The sequence below is a fragment of the Pagrus major genome, chromosome 1 (genome assembly GCF_040436345.1).
Source record: "Pagrus major chromosome 1, Pma_NU_1.0".
NCBI lineage: Eukaryota > Metazoa > Chordata > Actinopteri > Spariformes > Sparidae > Pagrus > Pagrus major.
Window position 1 is genome coordinate 23096820 of NC_133215.1, and position 19864 is coordinate 23116683.

General features: G+C 40.9%; 1 protein-coding gene across 1 annotated transcript in view; it reads left to right on the plus strand.

The window, feature by feature from the left end:
• prkcaa (protein kinase C, alpha, a) overlaps positions 1–19864 on the plus strand; it is a 167742-nt gene that overhangs the window by 104653 nt on the left and 43225 nt on the right. Inside the window, exons 6-10 of the mRNA XM_073470342.1 lie at positions 8001–8157; positions 8980–9114; positions 9618–9711; positions 16394–16537; positions 16622–16795. Of these exons, the coding sequence (XP_073326443.1) occupies positions 8001–8157; positions 8980–9114; positions 9618–9711; positions 16394–16537; positions 16622–16795 (704 nt within the window). The remainder of the gene's footprint in view (positions 1–8000; positions 8158–8979; positions 9115–9617; positions 9712–16393; positions 16538–16621; positions 16796–19864) is intronic.

Sequence of the window (19864 nt, forward strand, 5' to 3'; positions counted from 1 at the left end):
TGGTCAAACACAACAAAAATTAAGATCAAATCAACTTTCAAATTCAGCCTGCACACATTCTGCAATACCTAGCTTCAGTATGTGCTAATACAGAAATGGTGTTTAGCATAGATGCAGATGTTTTAAATGGTGATGAATGTTTTGGTAGTTTATGACTCAGTAGTTTGTTATCTGTCATCATTTTAATCGCTCTATGTTTTATGTCTGCAATGATCTAATTGTGCTGCTACCGGTCTTGGCAAGGACTTGGCAAGTTGAATAGAAATGAAATAAAATAAAATACAATGTATTTTTGTATTTTGATATTCTATCCCCAGATTTCCACTTCCAGTACTTTTTGAGATGTTATCCCAGAAATGTCTAACGCATCATTTCAGTTCGAACTGCATTATTTATATGGTTTGTGTTGCTTGACATTAATTCTGTAGTTGGATAACATCACAGTCATTACAGTCCATTCGTTCTGGACAGGATGATTGAGTCAAATAATTATTCAGACTAATTACATTAGGCAGGGCAAGTCTATTTATACAGCACCATTCAGACACAAGGCTATTCGAAGTGCTTTACAGGAGCGTAGAAATACATTAAGAGTAACACAATTAGAAAACTTTAGTTATGAATCTAATTATTTTAAAGTCACAGTAAACAGTAATGGTTTAAAGGTGCAATACATAAGAATTTAACTTTAAAACATTCAAAAATGAACTAAACCTATTAACAGAATGTGAAGAAATTTCTGTTTTGGCGTTTTGACACAGAATAATGCTGGTTATCATGCTACCTTCAGTAGCCTTCAGTAGCATGCTAACCAGCGGTCCAATGCTCCTGTACACTGTACACCAACACTCCCAGTCATTGCTCAGAGCTCCTAGTCCCAGGCATACTCGTGTACAGTAAACTAATGAGCTAACTGCAGCTACAGGTAGCTGTGCCAAGCCAGTGCAGTTATTTAAGGATCGATGCAATGTGCTTCATTTTCTTGGTTTAGTGAGGCAGCAGCATTAGCAGCACGTTAGATCAAGCATGACCGCTGATTATCTTCCACAGTCGTGTACACAAGTACAGGCCACTGAACAAATGTCCCTGTGAAGGTCTGTTTAGGTGCTGTGACTTTGCATACATACGGCTACAGCATGACATATTCAAAACATGAACTTTACAATGCAAAAGTACAAAGATGAAGAAGGAGCATTTGGTTATAGATTATTAAAAGATTCAGTGAGTGTTCATGAATTCACAGCTTAGATGTCCACCTCCACTTTCTTGTGTTCTATAGGTGTCGAGACACTTTTAAATCACCCCATGTGCATCCAGTCTATTTAAGTTGACACACAGATAATCCTATGATAAACTGTACAGCCTAGTACATGAGCAGCCAACTGCTTTTTCAGAGATACGGCACACATCAACATTTATCCTACGGTCGTTATTTTTACAGCCAGCACCCCAGTAAATGCACAGACTATTAGGGACCATCTGCTATTCCATCAAGGAGATGAAACAGACAAAACGTGAAAGCCTTATTGAGCGCACATATTACATTTATTCCTACTCCATTTCACCTCTTCGGGTGAAATGAAAAGAGAGAGGAATGAGGGAAAGGCAGCAAGGTTCAATTATCTGCATATCCAAGAAAGCAGCAAAAAAAGAAGTCTATCTGTGTTTCCTTTCTCTGCTGCAAAGTGCATCCATATTAGAATGCACTAGAGTAGAAACACAGTGAACAGTCTTTCTTTGGTGCCTGTAGATGGACTTGACACCTTCTCCACTGGATTTCTGAGAAAGCAGAGGGTTGCCAGCTCAGGAATCGCTCAATACCTTCCCACACCTAGAGTTACTTATGCGAGCTGGTATCTGTCTCTCTTCTTCTCAAGTGTGCTAGCTCACTGTCTCACTCCTTTCTGTGTGTGTGTGTGTGTGTGTGTGTGTGTGTGTGTGCGCGCACACTCTACAGCAGCTCCCTCCAAACTTCACACTTCGCTAATGTTGCTCAACACCCAAATCCTGCACCACAGGTGCTGAGAATAAAAGCAAACAATGGACAGGTACTTCCTGTTGGCTCAAATAGCTATTTGATTCTATTTGTTGCATCCACACATATAATAAAATGAAGCCACTTTGTCGTGAAAGGTTTTGCCAGTGGCTCAAATAATAAAATAGCACCATAAGGTACTGTTGGTGTGACCTTTGTCTCTGCTCTTTAAGATCGTTGCTGTATTAAGTGATGACAACCCCCTTTTGATTTTAAATACCTCTTAATCCTATCCATACTGTATCTCATTTAGTGTATTCCAGCTAATACAGTGGGTTTAGCATACTTGATAAGTGCCTTCCTCCCCGGGTCAGAGGTCAATTTACCTCTTCGCTAATCAGGCTGCCATTGTAGTGTGACTGACAGGGCCACATGGAGAGATTTCTGGGGTCTCCAGGGCCTGAGCAAGGCAGGCAATCTGTTATAGGCAATAAACACTACGTTTATATATCTTTAACGTCTTTATTCCGTCTCGGTACAGAACAACTCAGAGGCCGCCATTTCCACTTCCACGACACTAACACACTACACCGCGCATGCGTACATGCGTACATGCGTTCCCGGGTCAAAGGGTAAACACAAAGAGGGAAATACAAGTTAACAATCTCCCTATCCTTTTTATATGAAATAATAAAACAATGTAAAAGTAATACCTGTCAAAAGATTTCAAATAAACATACAAAGTCATCCAGTGACTATAAACAAAAAAAATACCTCTTAAGTGACATCCTGGTACATTCAGTGTGAGTTTGACAAAAGATGAACATGTTAACAATGCAAACAAAGTTTTCAGTGCTTTGAATTGTCTGTGCAAATGAAGTTTTCACCCCAGATTCCACAGTCCTTCACTTAGTGCTTTCAAAAGCACCAGAGCCGATGCTCCCTTTTTGGTAAGACAGTCAGCGAGTTGGCCTTTTGTGTCTGACCATAACATCTCCTTGATTTTCTTACTTCTTATGAGCTCCTTAATGCTGCTTATGTCCAACCTGAGTCTCTTCTCTGTGACCTGTTTTGTTGACTTAAGGGCATCGAACAGAGATCGATTGTCAGTCACACAGACCAACGAAGGAGCATTCAGTTCAGCATTACCAGTGGTGAGCTCAGAAAAAAGAGTTGCAAGAAAAATAGCATTGTCTATTCCATCTGACATAGCAAGTGTTTCTCCTGCGAGGGTGCTTCGTACAACACGTCTAATTCTCTTGGATTGCCAACAGAGAGGAGAAAACTTCCCTCTTTCTCCCATAAGGGTGATCAACGTTCCACCCTGTGTACCTCCATCTGGAAGATTACCAAGAGAAGCATCACTGAAAACAACCAAGTTAAGAGCATCATTGTTTCCCAAATGCTGAAACTTGAGGGACACTTTTTCTGACTTAAGCCTGCGGATGACTTTATTTACCTCATGCATAGACTGCACTGTAGCATTTTTGATATTAGATGCCAAACTACACGAGTCAAACATAACATCTGGTCTGGTCTGCTTGGCAACCCATAGGATCTGTCCTATTTTTGACCTAAGCTGCTCTTTTTCAGTGTCATTAAGGGGGGCATCCCTCTGTATGGCACGTGCTGGTTGCATGTGAAGAGGCTGTAGATTATCAATGTAACTGTGCTGGTGTACCTGAACTACCCCATCAACAGTAGCAAAATCCATCCCCACATAGCAGAAATGCTCATGCTCCTCGCGTCCTACATGGAACGCAGCCTTCAGTAGGGGAATCACATCTTCTGAAAAGTTTTGCGAGCCTGCCCAAAGAAAATCATCTACATGGCATGCAAGTACTCCAGTAACCTTAGACTGCTCGTCTAACCAATAAAAGACTGCTGGATCCACCTGTGACATTTTACCACCAGTGCTCAGTATGATTTCTTTCACTTTGTTATACCAATATAGAGATGCATCAGCAAGACCATATACACATTTCTTTAGTTTCCATAGAACATTTTTACTGCCTGCCTCAGGAGGGGGCCGGATATAAATATCCCTGGACAGCTTCATGCCCTGCAAGAATGCAGATTTGATGTCCATAGAATGGACTTGCCACTGGTTTTGACAGATTACTGATAACAATAGCCTAAGAGATTCTGAGGCACAGGTTGGAGAATCTTTCTGTAACTTTTGCATATTAAGCTCTTCAAAACCTCTGGCTACGAGACGTGCTTTAGGCACAATACCCTTGGGAGTTTCTTTGAGAGTACAGACCCATCTGGTGGAGACACATTTTTGGCCTGTATTTTCAACCTCCTCAAACACATCATTATTGTGCCAATTCTTTATTTCTTCTTGTTTTGCTGCATCAAATGAAATGTCTTTTGTTATGAGTACATCAGCTTCCCTGTCTTCTGACTCAATGTTAAGACTATCAACATGTGACATATCAACTGACTCCTTCTGTCCCTCACTGCCATCAGGTTCAAGATGTTGTAGGTTATACCAGTTTTTGTGTTTTCCTGTGGCTTTTCCTGCTTTGCCTAAAACTCTGGCTGTATGTTGAACACCGTCATCTCTGCTCACAAATGTTACAGTCTGACCTGTTCTTAACTTTACACCTGCAGAAGGGGCGGGGTTACCACAGGCCCTGTGTTCTGTGTCAGTTTGTGTCACATTAGTTTGTGTCAAGGGTGGATGCAACACTTCTCCTGTATTCACCTCCCTGTCACTGATGTTCTCCTGTTCATTGTCGGTATTCTGGTCACTATCTGAGCTATCTACTGCAGTGTTTGTCATGCCTTCCCCACTTTCTGCTTTTCTGTTAGCATCCTCTTGTGTAGTTTGCTTGTCCTGCTCCTGTGTGTTAACCTTACAAAGCCTGGAGTGATGCACTCGAACAAGAATCCCACCATGTCTTACAAATACAACAGCTCCATCCTGACCAATAACCACCCCTGGTCCCTTCCACTCAGTGCAGTTTGCTCGTTTGTAATACACTCTGTCTCCTGTCACATATTTGTCATCTGTAGGTCTGAGCTGCTTGCGAAGTGCCCTCCTAATTCTCTCTGAGCATTCAGCTTCAGTGAATGCTTTCCTGGAAGCATGTAAAGCTGATATGTGTTCTCCTACCTTAGCACTTACAGTGGTACCCTCTAAAGCAGGTAGTTTATCAACTAATACAGAGGGGAGGTTAGGATTCTGTCCAAATACTAGTTGATGTGGGCTGTAACCATGAACATTAAGCATACTGTTCTTGGCCATAAGGGCCCAGTCAAGAGCAGTGTGCCAGTCACATCCATTTTCCCGTTTTACTTTCTGGATGATTTCGGTGAGTGTCTGATTGTGTCTCTCCAGCAGGCCGTTGCTCCAGGGACTGTATCCTGCTGTTGTTCTTGTCTCAATATTGAAGTTTTCTGCCATGTCTCTGATTTCCTCATTATTGAATTCTCCACCGTTGTCACTGTATAGTCTCCGGGGGGGACCATGTACACTTATCCATGTGTGAATGAAGGAGTTAACGATTTCACAGGATTTCTTTGTTTTCACAATGTTTCCAGCGCTGAAACGTGTGAAATGATCGATGATATGGAGATACCATACTCCTGGTTCCAACTCATGCAGGTCCACTGCTACAGTTTCATTATACTCGGAGGCCAAAGGCAAACCTGCAGCAGGCTTTGGCTTTGTCTTGCTGTACCTCTTGCATATGTCACAGTCATGTACTATTTGTTGCAAAATAGTAATACATTCTTTGTCCTTATTTCCTGCGCTATGAATGAGCCTCTGTAGACGATCTGCTGAAGCATGGCCAAACTGTTTGTGAAGCTTCAGGAGAACTTTATGTTTCTCATCAGTGGACATGTTTTCTGTCACTGTAAGAACTTCATCTTCAGCTTGACTTGTTGCGTCTGATGACATGTTTTCAGTGACAGTGAGGACCTCATTTTCAATCTGACTCTTTTCAGTATCTTTGTCTCTGATGTCTACACAGTAGTGGCCAGAGCTAGTGAATTCAAGAGGCACAGGTTGTCTGAACATCACAGCTCGGTCATTTTCCATGTCCAAAATGGTTCCTGCTTTCTTCAAAGATGTTTTGCTCAGCAGCAGTGGGATATCAACTTCGACCACTTCAGCTTCAACGTGACATCTTGTCTGTCCTATTTTAGCAGGTAATTTCACTTTTCTGGTGGAATATACTAAGTTTCCATCTCCGAATCGAAATGGCCTGCAACTGGGGATTTCTGTTTGCAGCACCTGGTTCACTTGGTCTGGGCTGAGGTCTTTCACATAGCTTTCCAGCCATTTCTCCCCACATACAGTACGAGTACAAGCAGTGTCAATAATAGCTGACCCCAGGGATTCAGCCAGGAAGATTTCTGAGTCAGACATGGAGGCTTTTGTAAACAGTGTGATGTTACATTCCTCAATATTTTCATCTTCAGTTAATTTTACTTGTTCACTCTTCTTATGAGGACAATCTTTAGCCCAATGAAACGTGCTCTGACAGATGGCGCATCTTGATCTCTTACCGAATTTATCCACTGGATTGGTACCCGGTAAAGGCTGCCTCTGTTGTCCACTCTGTAACCGTTTTCCTCGTCCTTGCTGTCTTTGCTCTGTAAAGAACGCCACGTCCTGCAGATTCACTTGTATTCCGTTTGACGTGCCTGGCGTTTTTCCTCCGAAAATCCTCTTAAGTGCCGACTTCATGTCAGCAAACTTTAGGTCCGTGCACGCCGTCAGTGCAAGTTGCCTGTTTTTTACGTCCAGACAAGCCGTGTCCAAGAGCTTAAATGCTAACACAGCATCGGGTAGTGTCATCTTGTACTTTTTCATCCGGTTATATCGCTGCTCAAAGTCAATGATATAGTCCGACATGGACACAGAACTGTCTTTTGTAATGCCATCAAAATGGGAATACGCTTCATATGCGCGGTCTTTTTCCTCTCTTAGGAACACACTATCCAGTTTCGCTAACAACGTGTCCATACCGTTATCACTGTCCAAGTCTTCTGCGGGTATTTCCATTGCTGTTTCCCGGGCTCTTCCTTCAAGCCCCAAGGCGACAGCGAGTGCCTGTTTCTTTTTGTCGAGTTCTGTAACCCGCTTCCAGATGTTGATTTCATTTTTCCAACCTTCGTACGGCCGGGTCTCGTCAAACTTCGGCGGAACTTTGTAACTAGTAACCATCCTCTGCTACCAATGTTATAGGCAATAAACACTACGTTTATATATCTTTAACGTCTTTATTCCGTCTCGGTACAGAACAACTCAGAGGCCGCCATTTCCACTTCCACGACACTAACACACTACACCGCGCATGCGTACATGCGTACATGCGTTCCCGGGTCAAAGGGTAAACACAAAGAGGGAAATACAAGTTAACACAATCAACCTGTCCCTGTGGGGAGACTCTGCATGTAGATAAACACAGCATTTGTGTGTAAGTGTGTATGTCTGAATGTGGGTAAGGATGTGTTTATGTGTGTGTTTGTGTGTGTCCTGTACTGTGGCTCAGGTCTGGCAGTGCTCCAATGCTCAGGGCTGATGGAGTGCTAATGTCCCTGGTGTGCCCTTGTTTACTGAGCAGCTAAATACAGGAGGAGAAGACGAGAGCCTTCGCCTATTTAAGCATGACACAGCCTGCAATTTCCAATCCCTGTTCTCATTAAACTTCCAGCACTTGCTCCCTATTGGGCTCTTCGCCAGAGACCACCCTCATAGGCTGTGACTCACCGTTTGATCTTCAACACCTGCATTTTATTCAGCTGATGTTCACATGTCGCTTCAAGAATGAGAAAGCGATTTGTACTGAAGAAACCACACAGAACGTGAATGAAGTCTTCAGTGTAGATAGAAGACAATGTGTTCATTTAACTATTGAAACTAAGCTTATTAAACAAATCTATCAGGTGTCAGTACAGTAGCCAGCAGCTCACTATGTTGTACATATACTCTACATACACTCTGTATAAAACATCTGTCTCGATAGATAAGTTAACCATTTCTCTCTGTTCTTTACCTCCCTGTCAGTGGGTGAAGGCAGAAACCTGATCCCCATGGACCCCAACGGCCTGTCTGACCCGTATGTGAAACTCAAGCTCACACCAGACCCCAAAAATGAGACCAAGCAGAAGACCAAAACCATCCGCTCCAACCTCAACCCCAAATGGAATGAGACCTTTAATTTGTGAGTCAATCACCTGCTGTGACGGCTTCACCACACTTTTGAATAAATGACATTGTGACAGAATGATTAAGGTGAATGTAAGGTCAGCAGTACATTAAAAACAGCTGTTTATACGACTGCTTCATCTTCTAATGCTGATACTAATTATGCTAAAGATTATAATACGTCTGCCACTACTGATATGGGTTCTACCGCTGTTACTACAGTACATCCCAGTACACTATGATCTACTCACCAAACCTTGCCTTACCGTCAAAGGGGTGGTGTGTTAAGTTGTTTGTGGATTTTTTTTTAGTTTGAGCCGATACTAGAGTTTAGAAGTGTTTTATTTGATTTTTTTTAAGTTACTGATACCGATATAGCTAATTTTATAAATTAAATGATAGTATTTAACTTAACGGTTTCATCGCATCAATAAAAAATAGATATTTGTGAAATTATGATAAATGTGGGAAAGTATTTTTATGAGGAAAGAAACTTAATTTTATGTAAAAAAAAAAAAAAAAAAAGATATATATATATATATATACATATATATATGGCTATTCACATTTACAGATTTGTCATGTTATTTTACATGAGACATGTAAAAGCAAAGTCATTTTTTGTAATTCTGTTGATATTTCCTTGTATTACAAAAATATCTGCAAAATGTTTTACCTTAAATGAAGAAGAATTAATTACTTACCTTTATTTTTAAATCATTTAGTTTTTACTCCTAGCACTAGTGCAGTTACTATTATTGCAGCTCTGACATATTTGATGTTGAATGTCATTGCGACTGAAGTCCGATCACATGTGGACCCTCTCTGTGTTGTATAGCAAGCTGAAGCCGACAGATAAGGACCGCCGGCTGTCAGTGGAGGTGTGGGATTGGGACCGGACCACTAGGAATGACTTCATGGGGGCCCTTTCCTTCGGTGTATCAGAGCTCATGAAGTCTCCAGTCTGTGGCTGGTAACACTCACTTCCATGTTGTTATCTAATGCATTGTTTGAATTGAAAGTGTGATATTTGCCAGGAACATACGCAACACATAAAATACTAATGAGGAAGAACAAATGATTCCTTTTCTTCTATGAAAAACGTTATTTAAAACTTAAACCTTAGTCTCTTTTCACCACTGTGAGAACTTCATTTGAAGTACTATTTCATTATTATTTCATTTTTACTTTTGTGTGTCTCTGTCAGGTAATTTACACTGAGCATACCTAAGCCAATTAAATCTAGTTAAATTATATAATAAAAAACATGATGCTAATGATATTGAATGATTAAGGTTGGTTGTTTGTTTACAATAAACTAAAGCAGGCCCAGTCGGTTAAGATGAGTGGAAAAGTGGAATAGTAGGCAAGAAGAAGGGAAGCAAGACAAATTAATCTGCTGTCTCACAACATCTCTTCCCTGTGTCTCCCTGTCTTTCTTCCTCCATCTTCCCAACCCTCTCATCTCTCTTTCAGGTATAAGTTATTGTGCCAGGAGGAGGGGGAGTACTACAATGTTCCCATCTCAGAGGAGGATGACGGGAATGAGGAACTGAGGCAGAAATTTGAGGTGAGGACTGTGCTGAAATAACCACCATCATCTGTTTGTTGACTTGTGTGTAAACGATATCAATGTGTCAGCAGTTTCTTGGTTCTGATGCATTTCTTCAGCTTTCTTTTAGGTCCGTATGAGTGCTTTATTATTTTTGTCAGAGGCTTTTCAGCTGGAAAACATGTCGAATATCAGGTTGTCTTTAATATTTATATCAGAGTCATTGTTGTTCATGTGAGAATTCTAGCTATATGACTAAGACAGCCTGTCAAACTCAGCCGTTTGATGCTGCGTCACTCTAACCTTGTTAATGTCCTTTGAATAAATCCAGATACCCTCTTTCTTAAATCACTATAAATGGGTGAGTATGAGTGTGTTCATGGCTGGTTCAGCCTTCCCTAGCTAAAAACAAGCTTGTATATTTGAATCTGAGAATGATATCCATATTTGGCCACATGGTACGCACTTTGTTTTAACATCAGCCTGGAATGAGTCAAAGCAGACCACCATGGATACGTCTTTTTTTCCAGTGACGGCTGTCTTTTCATCCTCAGAGCCATTTTCTTTGACAAAGACTTCACCACAGCCCGAGATGTTTTGATACTGCATCTTATTCTTGTTTTTTGTCATTATTTCATTCACAATCAGACTCAGAAAATTAAGAATACATTTTGCAATTTTTTTGTCGGTGTGCAAAATGTTGATGATGCTTTGATAAACTGAAGTCTTTATTTGACCACAAACTAGTTGTAGGTCATGTAGGTGATGTTGCTCCACTCCGAACACTTGGAGGAAGCCCAGATTATTTCAGAAGTTTCAAACTTTTTTTTTTTTTCCTAATCATAATGAAGTTTAACAATCATGGCCATCATCATGGCACCTTTCCCACAATAAAATAAGATATATTTTTTTGTCACCAAGGGGACATTTTGATAATAGCGCTGCATACAGCTACAATCAACTTAATAACATCATGTAACTAACCAGACAGTGCAGAGACAGCACAGTTGTAATTAAGAAAGTGAGACTCTAAACACAATAACGATAATAATAATAATAATAATAATGAATGAAGTATAAAGAGACATTCATGATCAGTATTTGTGAGCATAAAATCATGATTAAATCATAAAGCGATGCCACCCAAGCATATACACACACACTCACACATTGTACAAGACCAGTTAAGCGGACGCCTGCTCTTTACGATGGCCTGCTGAGAGTGAAGCAGCTCTCTCTGTGGTCCTCTGATTGTCTGTCTCTCAGTGGGAGTCCAGGTCCCTGCAAGAGACTTTTTATTTTTCCTGACATTTCTGCCACACATACTGTAGTGGAGAGTTGTGGGTAAATAAATAGAAAGGCCGTGGTTGTGATTGGATACTCATGTGTAGAATGTATATCATTAAAAAAAATCAGTGATTTGCTGCCTTGATACTTTTTTAGTGTATGAATAATAATAAATGTAAATTCACCATTATTTCCAGTATCTTCATATTAAACTTGAGTGTTGAGAAGCATTAGCACTGTAATCAAACCTTTTTTTGAGTTACATGAAACATGCTTACTTCCTGTTAAGTTAGTTTGCCGAGTCATAAGAGGTGGTAACACAGTCGGTGGTGACCTTCAAAGGCGGGATGTGAGGTAAAGTTATGATGAGCAACGACAGAGAAAGGAGATGAAGAAGAGGAGTGTCGATGAAGGTCATAGAAGAGTCAGACCAGACTTGTGAATGAGGTGTTGTTGGTGCTTTGTGTGTGAGGGTGCAACAGCGGGACCTTCACCCTGCTTAAAAAATAAACTTTACAATATTTTTCATAGAGTATGCTCTCCGATTCTCAAGTCATTCTAAAGTTAAAATACAGCATAAACAGTAATCAATAATTCATTCGTAGTGTAAGTTTTTCAGTCTCCCGGTCACAAAATGTTTCATCCACTTGACCTTATGGCTGCAACTAATGATAGCTGATAACTTGTAAATGAATGAAAATGTAATCAGCTGGAGCAAGCAAATATTTTACATTTTTGCTTGACAGTGACTGAAACTATAATCAATGATCGCAATAGTTCTTTAATTGACTAATTGTTGCAACCCTACTTGACTTTATTGTATCCTTTTGGTCTCTGTGGCCTCGAGAATGTGCCGAGTTCTCTCTCCCTTCTTCTCTTCATAAACCCCTCTGTGGTTCTCTCCCTTTTTCCCCTGTAGCTTCCTGCTCCCTCCTGTGTGCTTGGTGAGACTTATACTGTACAAATGCTTTTTTCATCTTGTGTCACGTTGTCATATTTAATGCAAGAGTTTCTCTCTCCCTCTCTCCCCTTCTTGTCCCTGCTCTCAGGACTGCCAAATTAACTTTAATCTAAAGGTAGCTCCTCTCCTCTCCTCTCCTCTCCTCTCCTCTCCTCTCCTCTCCTCTCCTCTCCTCTCCTCTCCTCTCCTCTCCTCTCCTCTCCTCTCCTCTCCTCTCCTCTCCTCTCTCCTCTTTGGTCTTGTCTTGTTGTGGTAACATGTTCCTTCATCTCTCCTCATGTCTGATCATTTGTATGTGGTTCCAAGCTACTGCAAATTGATCCAATTTACTAACAATTTTTCCCGGTTGTGGGTTTGGTTTCATCAGAACAAATGGAAATTAAAACTATTTTGGTCCAATGAATCAACATTGTATTCAGTCACTGCTCATTTTTTGTACATGAAAGAGCTTTGAAAATTTGTTCAGTTTTTACGCACTGTATCCTACATGTGGGACATTGTGTGTCAAGTACATTAGCTCTTCTCTGTCTTTGCCGCTTCCTGTTAGTCAGAGTTTGTCAGAGGATTGTTAGTAAATCCCGATGCTGTGCTGCTCACAGTTCATGGTTGTACATTTGTCTGCATGTGTCTTTGTACTCTGTTGGTGTCTGTGGATCACTTTGCCTGTCTACATCTTGTGTGCTTACATCAGAGTTATATATGGTCATTATTTTCTCTTATTTTAGAACTTGCTAATATTTTCTACTTCTACCCTTTAACATCTCTTTGTAGCCATAGATGGGACTTCACATGTAGACATAATAGACACTGGAATTATGGATGACAGAATTATTACACACTTGGAAAATACTAGGCTTGAAGAAGAGAAACAAGACCGAATGTGACCACTAGATGTCATCATTGAGCTAAAATACAGAGCCAGACCTGTTGCCAGAACATGAGCAACTGTATTCTTGTATGTGTGTGTCTGTGTGTGTGTGTGTGTTTAGGTTTGTGTATAATTTGCTAGGCCTTCATCAGCTTGCTTGCAAGTTAACAGTTGTTTTCCACCCACAAGTTGTCCTCTTGTTTCTGCCTCATACTTGAAGACTTGATTTCCATAACACCCAAAAAGTGTGCTGATTCTCACTCATATTTTTTAAGATTGTGTGTTTCTTTTATACTCTTCTACACATTTGCGAGTTCAGGTGGGTTTTTCAGTTGATCAAGGAAATGCAGTACATTGCAGCCATTCCAACTTCCACTTAGCTATGGTGCTTGTAAACTACTTTTGTCTTTCTCTGCCACAAGTTTATAAAATAATCTTTCAGTTAGGGGTGGATTGAGCCTTCTTTTTCTCTGGCTTCTGCATACCTCATCACACATGAAAGTGTGTTTACAGGTGTTGGGGAGTACTATTGCATATGTGATAAAAGTAGAATAAAGTATTTGGTGGCTCCGGAGGAAGCTGCATGTAATCTAATAAGTGATGTCACGCAGTGGCTGAGTTGCATTATGGGTAATGGAGGCGCCAGGTTTTGAAAAGCCGTCAACTTGTCTAGCACTGCACACCTGTAACACTGTTGGACTAGTTTATGAACAAATGATCAAAATTGATACAACAGAACTGGAGATATCATCTTTTATTCCATACATTCTTCTTCCCTTTCAAAACCTGGCACCTACATTACCCACAATGCAACTTAGCCACTGAGTGACATCACTGGAGGCCATATGCAGTTAATACTTCCAAGACCTGTAAACACACTTTAATGTGTCAAATTGGTGGAGTTACCCTTTAAGGTAACAAGAGGAAATGGATTGCTGTGGCACAAAAAACTAAAACAGAGGCCTGCCAGTACTGGATGAAAGTAACTAATAGCAGAAACACTGAGTTTTTACAACTTCATTTGCCTAAGAAACTTAATCTTATGTGGAAATCTGTTATTACCTGGTCTACCTCTTCACTCCTTGGATCACCCCTCAGACATGTGGGTATAAAGGTGTCTTGGTTGAGTCAGCTGTTGCAACTCACGCCTGTACTCAAGTGTTCTAAGTGAGTCAGCCCTTTGGGTTCCCTTCTCCCTGTGGTTTCAGGACCAAGCAGTTGTGGAAGACTCTGATCAGGTGCATCGTGAGAGGAAGGAAGTAAGGCCGCCGCTCGGCTCAGCTCAGCTTGGCCAGGCTCTTGTCATTGGCTAAAGCTTACAGGTGTGCTGTGATCTGGTGCGGTCTGCTCTGCTTGTGTTTCTCTGCTGCTCTCCCAGATAAGGAGCAGACTTTGATAGATGCCATTAACAAAACTAAAGCTGCTCAGCATTCGTTGTCTCTAGTTAAATGTCCTATTGTGTTCTGTGTTTGATTTGGGCTTGAAATGAATGCTTAAGTGACTCCTGAAGGTCATATGTGCTGAATCAGGGAATTTGTCATGTTTTGTCTGTTGTCAGCCCAGCTTTTCAACTGTTTGGGCGTCACTTCATTTTGTTAGCAGGTATTGAAAGAGTCTGAAAACCCTTTTCTCCACCCACCTCAAGGTATAATATTTTAGATAAAAGTCACTGATTTGTCTCACCACTTAGGGCATTTATTATTAGACATTGTATTTATGCTAAAGTGACTTTTATTGGCTTACTTTGTTGTGGAGGTGCAGCGCGCTGTAAAGGGGCATGACTTCCTCGTCACTTGCACAGATTTAGATTCTTCTAGAGCTAGAAAGCAGTAAGTAAAATTGACAGTTTAATAGCAATTTGTTATAGTCTATGCTAAAGCTAAACAATGACCTGCTCCATGTGGCATGTGGGTGTAGATTACACCACTGACATTGAGGTTCAGCATGAGTTTGGTCCGGTGTTTGGCCTTGGCTGAGTGTGAATACTGGACTTGGCAATCTTGGTTGTGTTCTTCTGCAGAGAGACAAAAAATCTATTAGAAGTATTTGATTGTTGTTCAGCTGTCAGGCTGCCTTGAAGTTGTGTAGTTTTAAGCACAGAGCACCTTAGTTTTCTAGCAAGCTTCTTGGAGCATCTTGCCACACTGGGAGACTGAGCATGACTTTGGCATGAAGGATAGAATAGATTGTTCTTGCATTCTTGCAAATGCTGGTGAACACGAGAGACACATGTCGGGACCGGACATGCATGCACATACTGAGCCACAGTGTGGTATCCGCCTCCTTATTATCATCATCATCATCATCATCATCATCATCATCATCATCATCAGCGCTGTTGTTAGGTTTGATGTCACCTATTAGAAATTGCTTTATTCGACTTTGCCTTTAGCACACAATTGACCCTTTTCACAGCAGACATTTTGACTTGTCTAAGCAGGAAAAGCACAGGAGTGATCAATAATGTTAATGATGGCTCCATTCTATTAAGTGTCCCAGTCGAGTCAGTGAGGGAATTTGGGCGACACTAGAGCCCTGGAACAAGCGCACCTAAATTGGAATTCAGCCAATATTAATATTATAAATTCCACCTGGGCTTTTCCTGCTTTGACAAGTCAAAATGTCTGCAGTGAAAAGGGTCTATTGGATGTAAGAGGTGATTTAGATGATGTTACGCTTTAAATAATGTTGAGCCTGTTTCCAATCGCTACTCCGATTCCAAAAAAGTTGGGTGCTGCATAAAACGTAAATAAAATAGAATACAATCAGTCTTTCGAGGATGCCCCCTTCATACCCAGTCATGATACTATCGCCTGTTACCAATGAACCTGTTTACCTGAGGCATGTTCCAAACAGGTGTCTTTGGAGCGTTCCACAACTTTCCCAGTCTGTTCTTGCCCCTGTCACAACTTGTTTGACTTTGTTTAATCCAACGAGAACAGCCAGCACTGAAGTTTCAATTCATCTTAATGAGAAAAACTTTTTAATATATTTTAAAATTACTCTGTCACAGCTCCTGCTATTTATTGGTCAATAATGTAACAAGATGAGAGCAAGAGATTTCAACGTATACTTTTTGTTTGCCACAATTCAGCAGCTTTATTTAATTGTATCTGTTTTTATGGAGCCATTTTTGTGTGCATCTGCTCCACAATACTGCTGTCTCATTTCACTCCATTAATTTTTAATCCTGCTTATCAATCAGTGTATTGGGGCTGTTAGTGGGCAAATGAGCAGTGTGAGTGTGTAAGCACATGTAGAGGTGCTGTTTTTATTTTATTTTTTTACAATGAAATCAAAACATATGAAATATTTGTGTGTATGATAATGGTTAAACTATTTAAACAACAAATACGGAAATTGGATGTGTTGGTTTGGAATCAAGAGGAATCCACCACAAACAAGCCTCGTCGAAGTTCACCGATTCTGTCTGTTGTCATAACTTTTAAGACACGGTTTCAGGAATTTAGGTGGGTTAGGTTATCTTTTGTGAACTGCAGAGTGCAGCTTTTATGTTGTGTGTGTGTGTGTTATTGCATTTTAAATGTCTCTCTTACACACCACCCTTTGTGCCCTGAGTGCAGAAAGCCAAGCTAGGCCCAGGTAAGAAGGTGATCACCGAGACTGACAACAGTGACTCCAGCCAGCTGCCTTCCAACAACCTCAACCAGGTCAAACTCACCGACTTCTCTTTTCTCGCTGTCCTGGGGAAAGGCAGCTTCGGCAAGGTGAGGCGGCTCATAAATAACGTTTTTAGTGAAAACGCCAACAGATAGCATGAGATCTAAAGGAGCATGTCTGTCTGTCTGAAGGTCATGCTGGCAGAGATGAGGTCCACTGAAGAGCTGTACGCAATAAAGATCCTGAAGAAGGACGTGGTGATCCAGGACGATGATGTGGAATGTACCATGGTGGAGAAGAGAGTCCTGGCCCAGCAGGACAAGCCACCCTTCCTCACGCATCTCCACTCGTGCTTTCAGACTGTGGTAGGTAAAATGCTCCCAGACATGAGTTGGGACAAGTCACTGCAGGCCGGGTCAGGTCAAATTAATTCATGAAGGGGCTTTTAGCCAAACAGCTTAGTCATAAAGTGTTGTAGAGAGCAGCAGAGGACGTGTGTGACAAGTACAGTTAAAAAAAAAAAGAGAGAGAAGGAGGAACAAACAAACCCCAATTAGAAGGCTTAGGTTCATGTGTGTGTGTGTCTGTGAATACAAAAACATGTGCCTGTACATGCATGAATATGTGTATTGACTTCCAAAACCAGACCACACAACCGGACAGCACGTACTGTATGACGGACGACAAAAACAAAAAAACAGACCACAGTGCAAATCTGCTTTGGCATATCCAGACTGCATTCAGATTGATTAAAGGAAGTCTGAACAGCAAAAAAAAAACATATGAAATTCATTTTTGCAAACTGGATCCAAACCACATTTGGAGTTGGTTTGAAATGCGATTCAAATCAGATGACTACAAGTGCGTCTCAGTCCGGACGCTCTGGCCGTTCAGGTCAGATTTCACAGTGTCTTTTGTGTCGCTTGCAACACCACACACAATGTCGACATCAAATCTAGACTCACGGAAGTTTACCAGAGCAGGTGAGCATGCTGCTACTACCAGAGTGGTATGGAGGACAACACAGAGAACAACAGTCTGTGGACAGTCACGCTGAGATAAATTGTCTGCGTTGTGACTTGACAGCATGATTATTTGGAGGGCGAGATGATAGAGCTTCATTTCTCATGCTTCCATGTTGGAAAGTCATGTCATCAGCGTACGTAGTGATTGACGCCTACGTAGTTACCACAGCGACCCGTCCAGATACAGTTGGTGATGTCTGGATACAAAAATCAGATCTGACCACAATCTGTCTTAAAGATCTTATTTGAAAAACAAGTTGATTTGCCTACAATCTGAATACATCTTCAATGCTTTTTTTTTAACCTAGTAGTCTATATAGTCGATATAAAGAACAGCACCATGAAATTTTCATGCCTCGCTCCTCACATACATTTTAGTCTAAATGTGAAAGAAACGTTTTATCTAATCAGAATGCCTCTGGTTAAATCGCAGCCACTTTTCTGTGCTCGATGCCAAATTAATTTCTATTATTGTAGCAGTATGGTTCCTCAGAGAGGCCGAGTCGAAGTGTAGCAACTGATTAGAGCTGTAGCACCAGCAGGCAGACTGGGGAAAGAGGAAGAGACACAGCTTGGTGTCACTTGTAGCATAATCATGAACACACATACACACACACACACACGAAAAACAGGCTTACTCTTACTCTCACGTATTTCCAATATTTCTTTGCAGACTTATGCATAATTATATATTATATATAACCGTTAGAGATATATCTCTTTATATATAGAGATACTGTATATATAGAGAAAGAGATATATATATATAGAGATATATAAATATATACATCTCTATATATAGAGATGTATATATTTATATATAGAGAGAGATATACAGATCTATCTATCTATCTATCTATCTATCTATCTATCTATCTATCTATCTATCTATCTATGTGTGTGCACATGTGTGTGTTTGAGTGAGTCAGAAGCCATTTTTATACTGGACAGCAACCTGCCAATTTGGCTGTCCTTTTTGCGGCTAGGTCCACGAATTTAGACAGACCGCGGCATATTGGGGGTCTGTTTTGGTCCGCCAATATGACGCCTCGATGTGCCGGCAATTGCGTGACATGGGCGGAGGTGTCGATGACATGCACTGTTGTGCAACCCACAGCCGGGAGTTTTAAAGCAGGAAACAGCTGATCACAGCAGTCAGTTCATCACTTCATCCGTGGATGTCGAGATGAGCAACTGGAAAGCCGCTGAGATGCGGGAGATGCTAACCATCACAGCCGAGAGAATCGTCAATAACCACATCACTCGTCACTGTTCACGCCCAACTTCGTGCTTCAAGTCACGTCACATGTTTACGCCTACCCCAGTGGCGGCTATTTTGCAAAGGGGGAATATTACACCTCCGTTTCACATAGACAAGGCAGCAGATTGCAGCCTTTACCTGGCTGCAAATGTGTCGCATTTTCTAACTAAAAGGGGCTAGAGAGCACGCGTACGCATACAGAAGGGGGCGGGGCTGTAGACTGAATGCAAGTGAAAGACACTTTACGTCATGAAACGTTAGAGATATATCTCTATATCTCTATATATCTACATCTCTCTCTATATATATATGTATAGAGAGAGAGAGATATCTATGTAAAGAGATATACATCTCTATATATAGAGATACATAGACCTCTCTATCTATCTATCTATCTATCTATCTATCTATCTATCTATCTATCTATCTATCTATCTATCTATCTATCTATCTATAATGTTGACACAACTTTGATATGATGGGGAGGCAGCGTAATTTGTGGGCCTCAGACTGGAGTGTGTGTGTATTTGCACGTGTGAAAGACACTTTACGTCATGAAACGTTAGAGATATATCTCTCTATCTCTCTCTGTATATATTTATCTCTATATATATCTCTATATCTCTCTCTTTCTCTCTCTCTCTAATATATATATATATATATATATATAGAGAGAGAGGGTTAGATATTTTGCATTTTTATACGCTTCATAAAAAGTGAAAACAACTCTACATCTACAAAGACTACTTTAGCGTAAGAGGTGAAGAGACGTAGAGAATGTGTGTCCTTTGTTCAAATGACCCTCATCGTATTGCAATGGAGGTCAGAGCTCTCAAGTCCAAGATCACATCTGAGTAGTGACACTTGGTCAAACTTGGTGAAAGGTCAGCTTTGCTGCCAGTATGGATCTGCTGCTATGTGAGATGGTTTGTTTGTGTTTTGCTGGTAAGGGACTGTCAAACACAGCTAAACCAGGGTCAGGCCAAACTTGTCATAAGCACTAAGGGACCAGCACTTTTAGACAAAGAGAATACTTCCTGACAGATGTCTGTGTTGAGTGTTTTCTTTTTCCATGAAGCTCTTTGTTGTGGGCTTTTTAGGTCACCTTGTCATAGAAAGTGTAGCATGAACAATGAATGACTCAGACA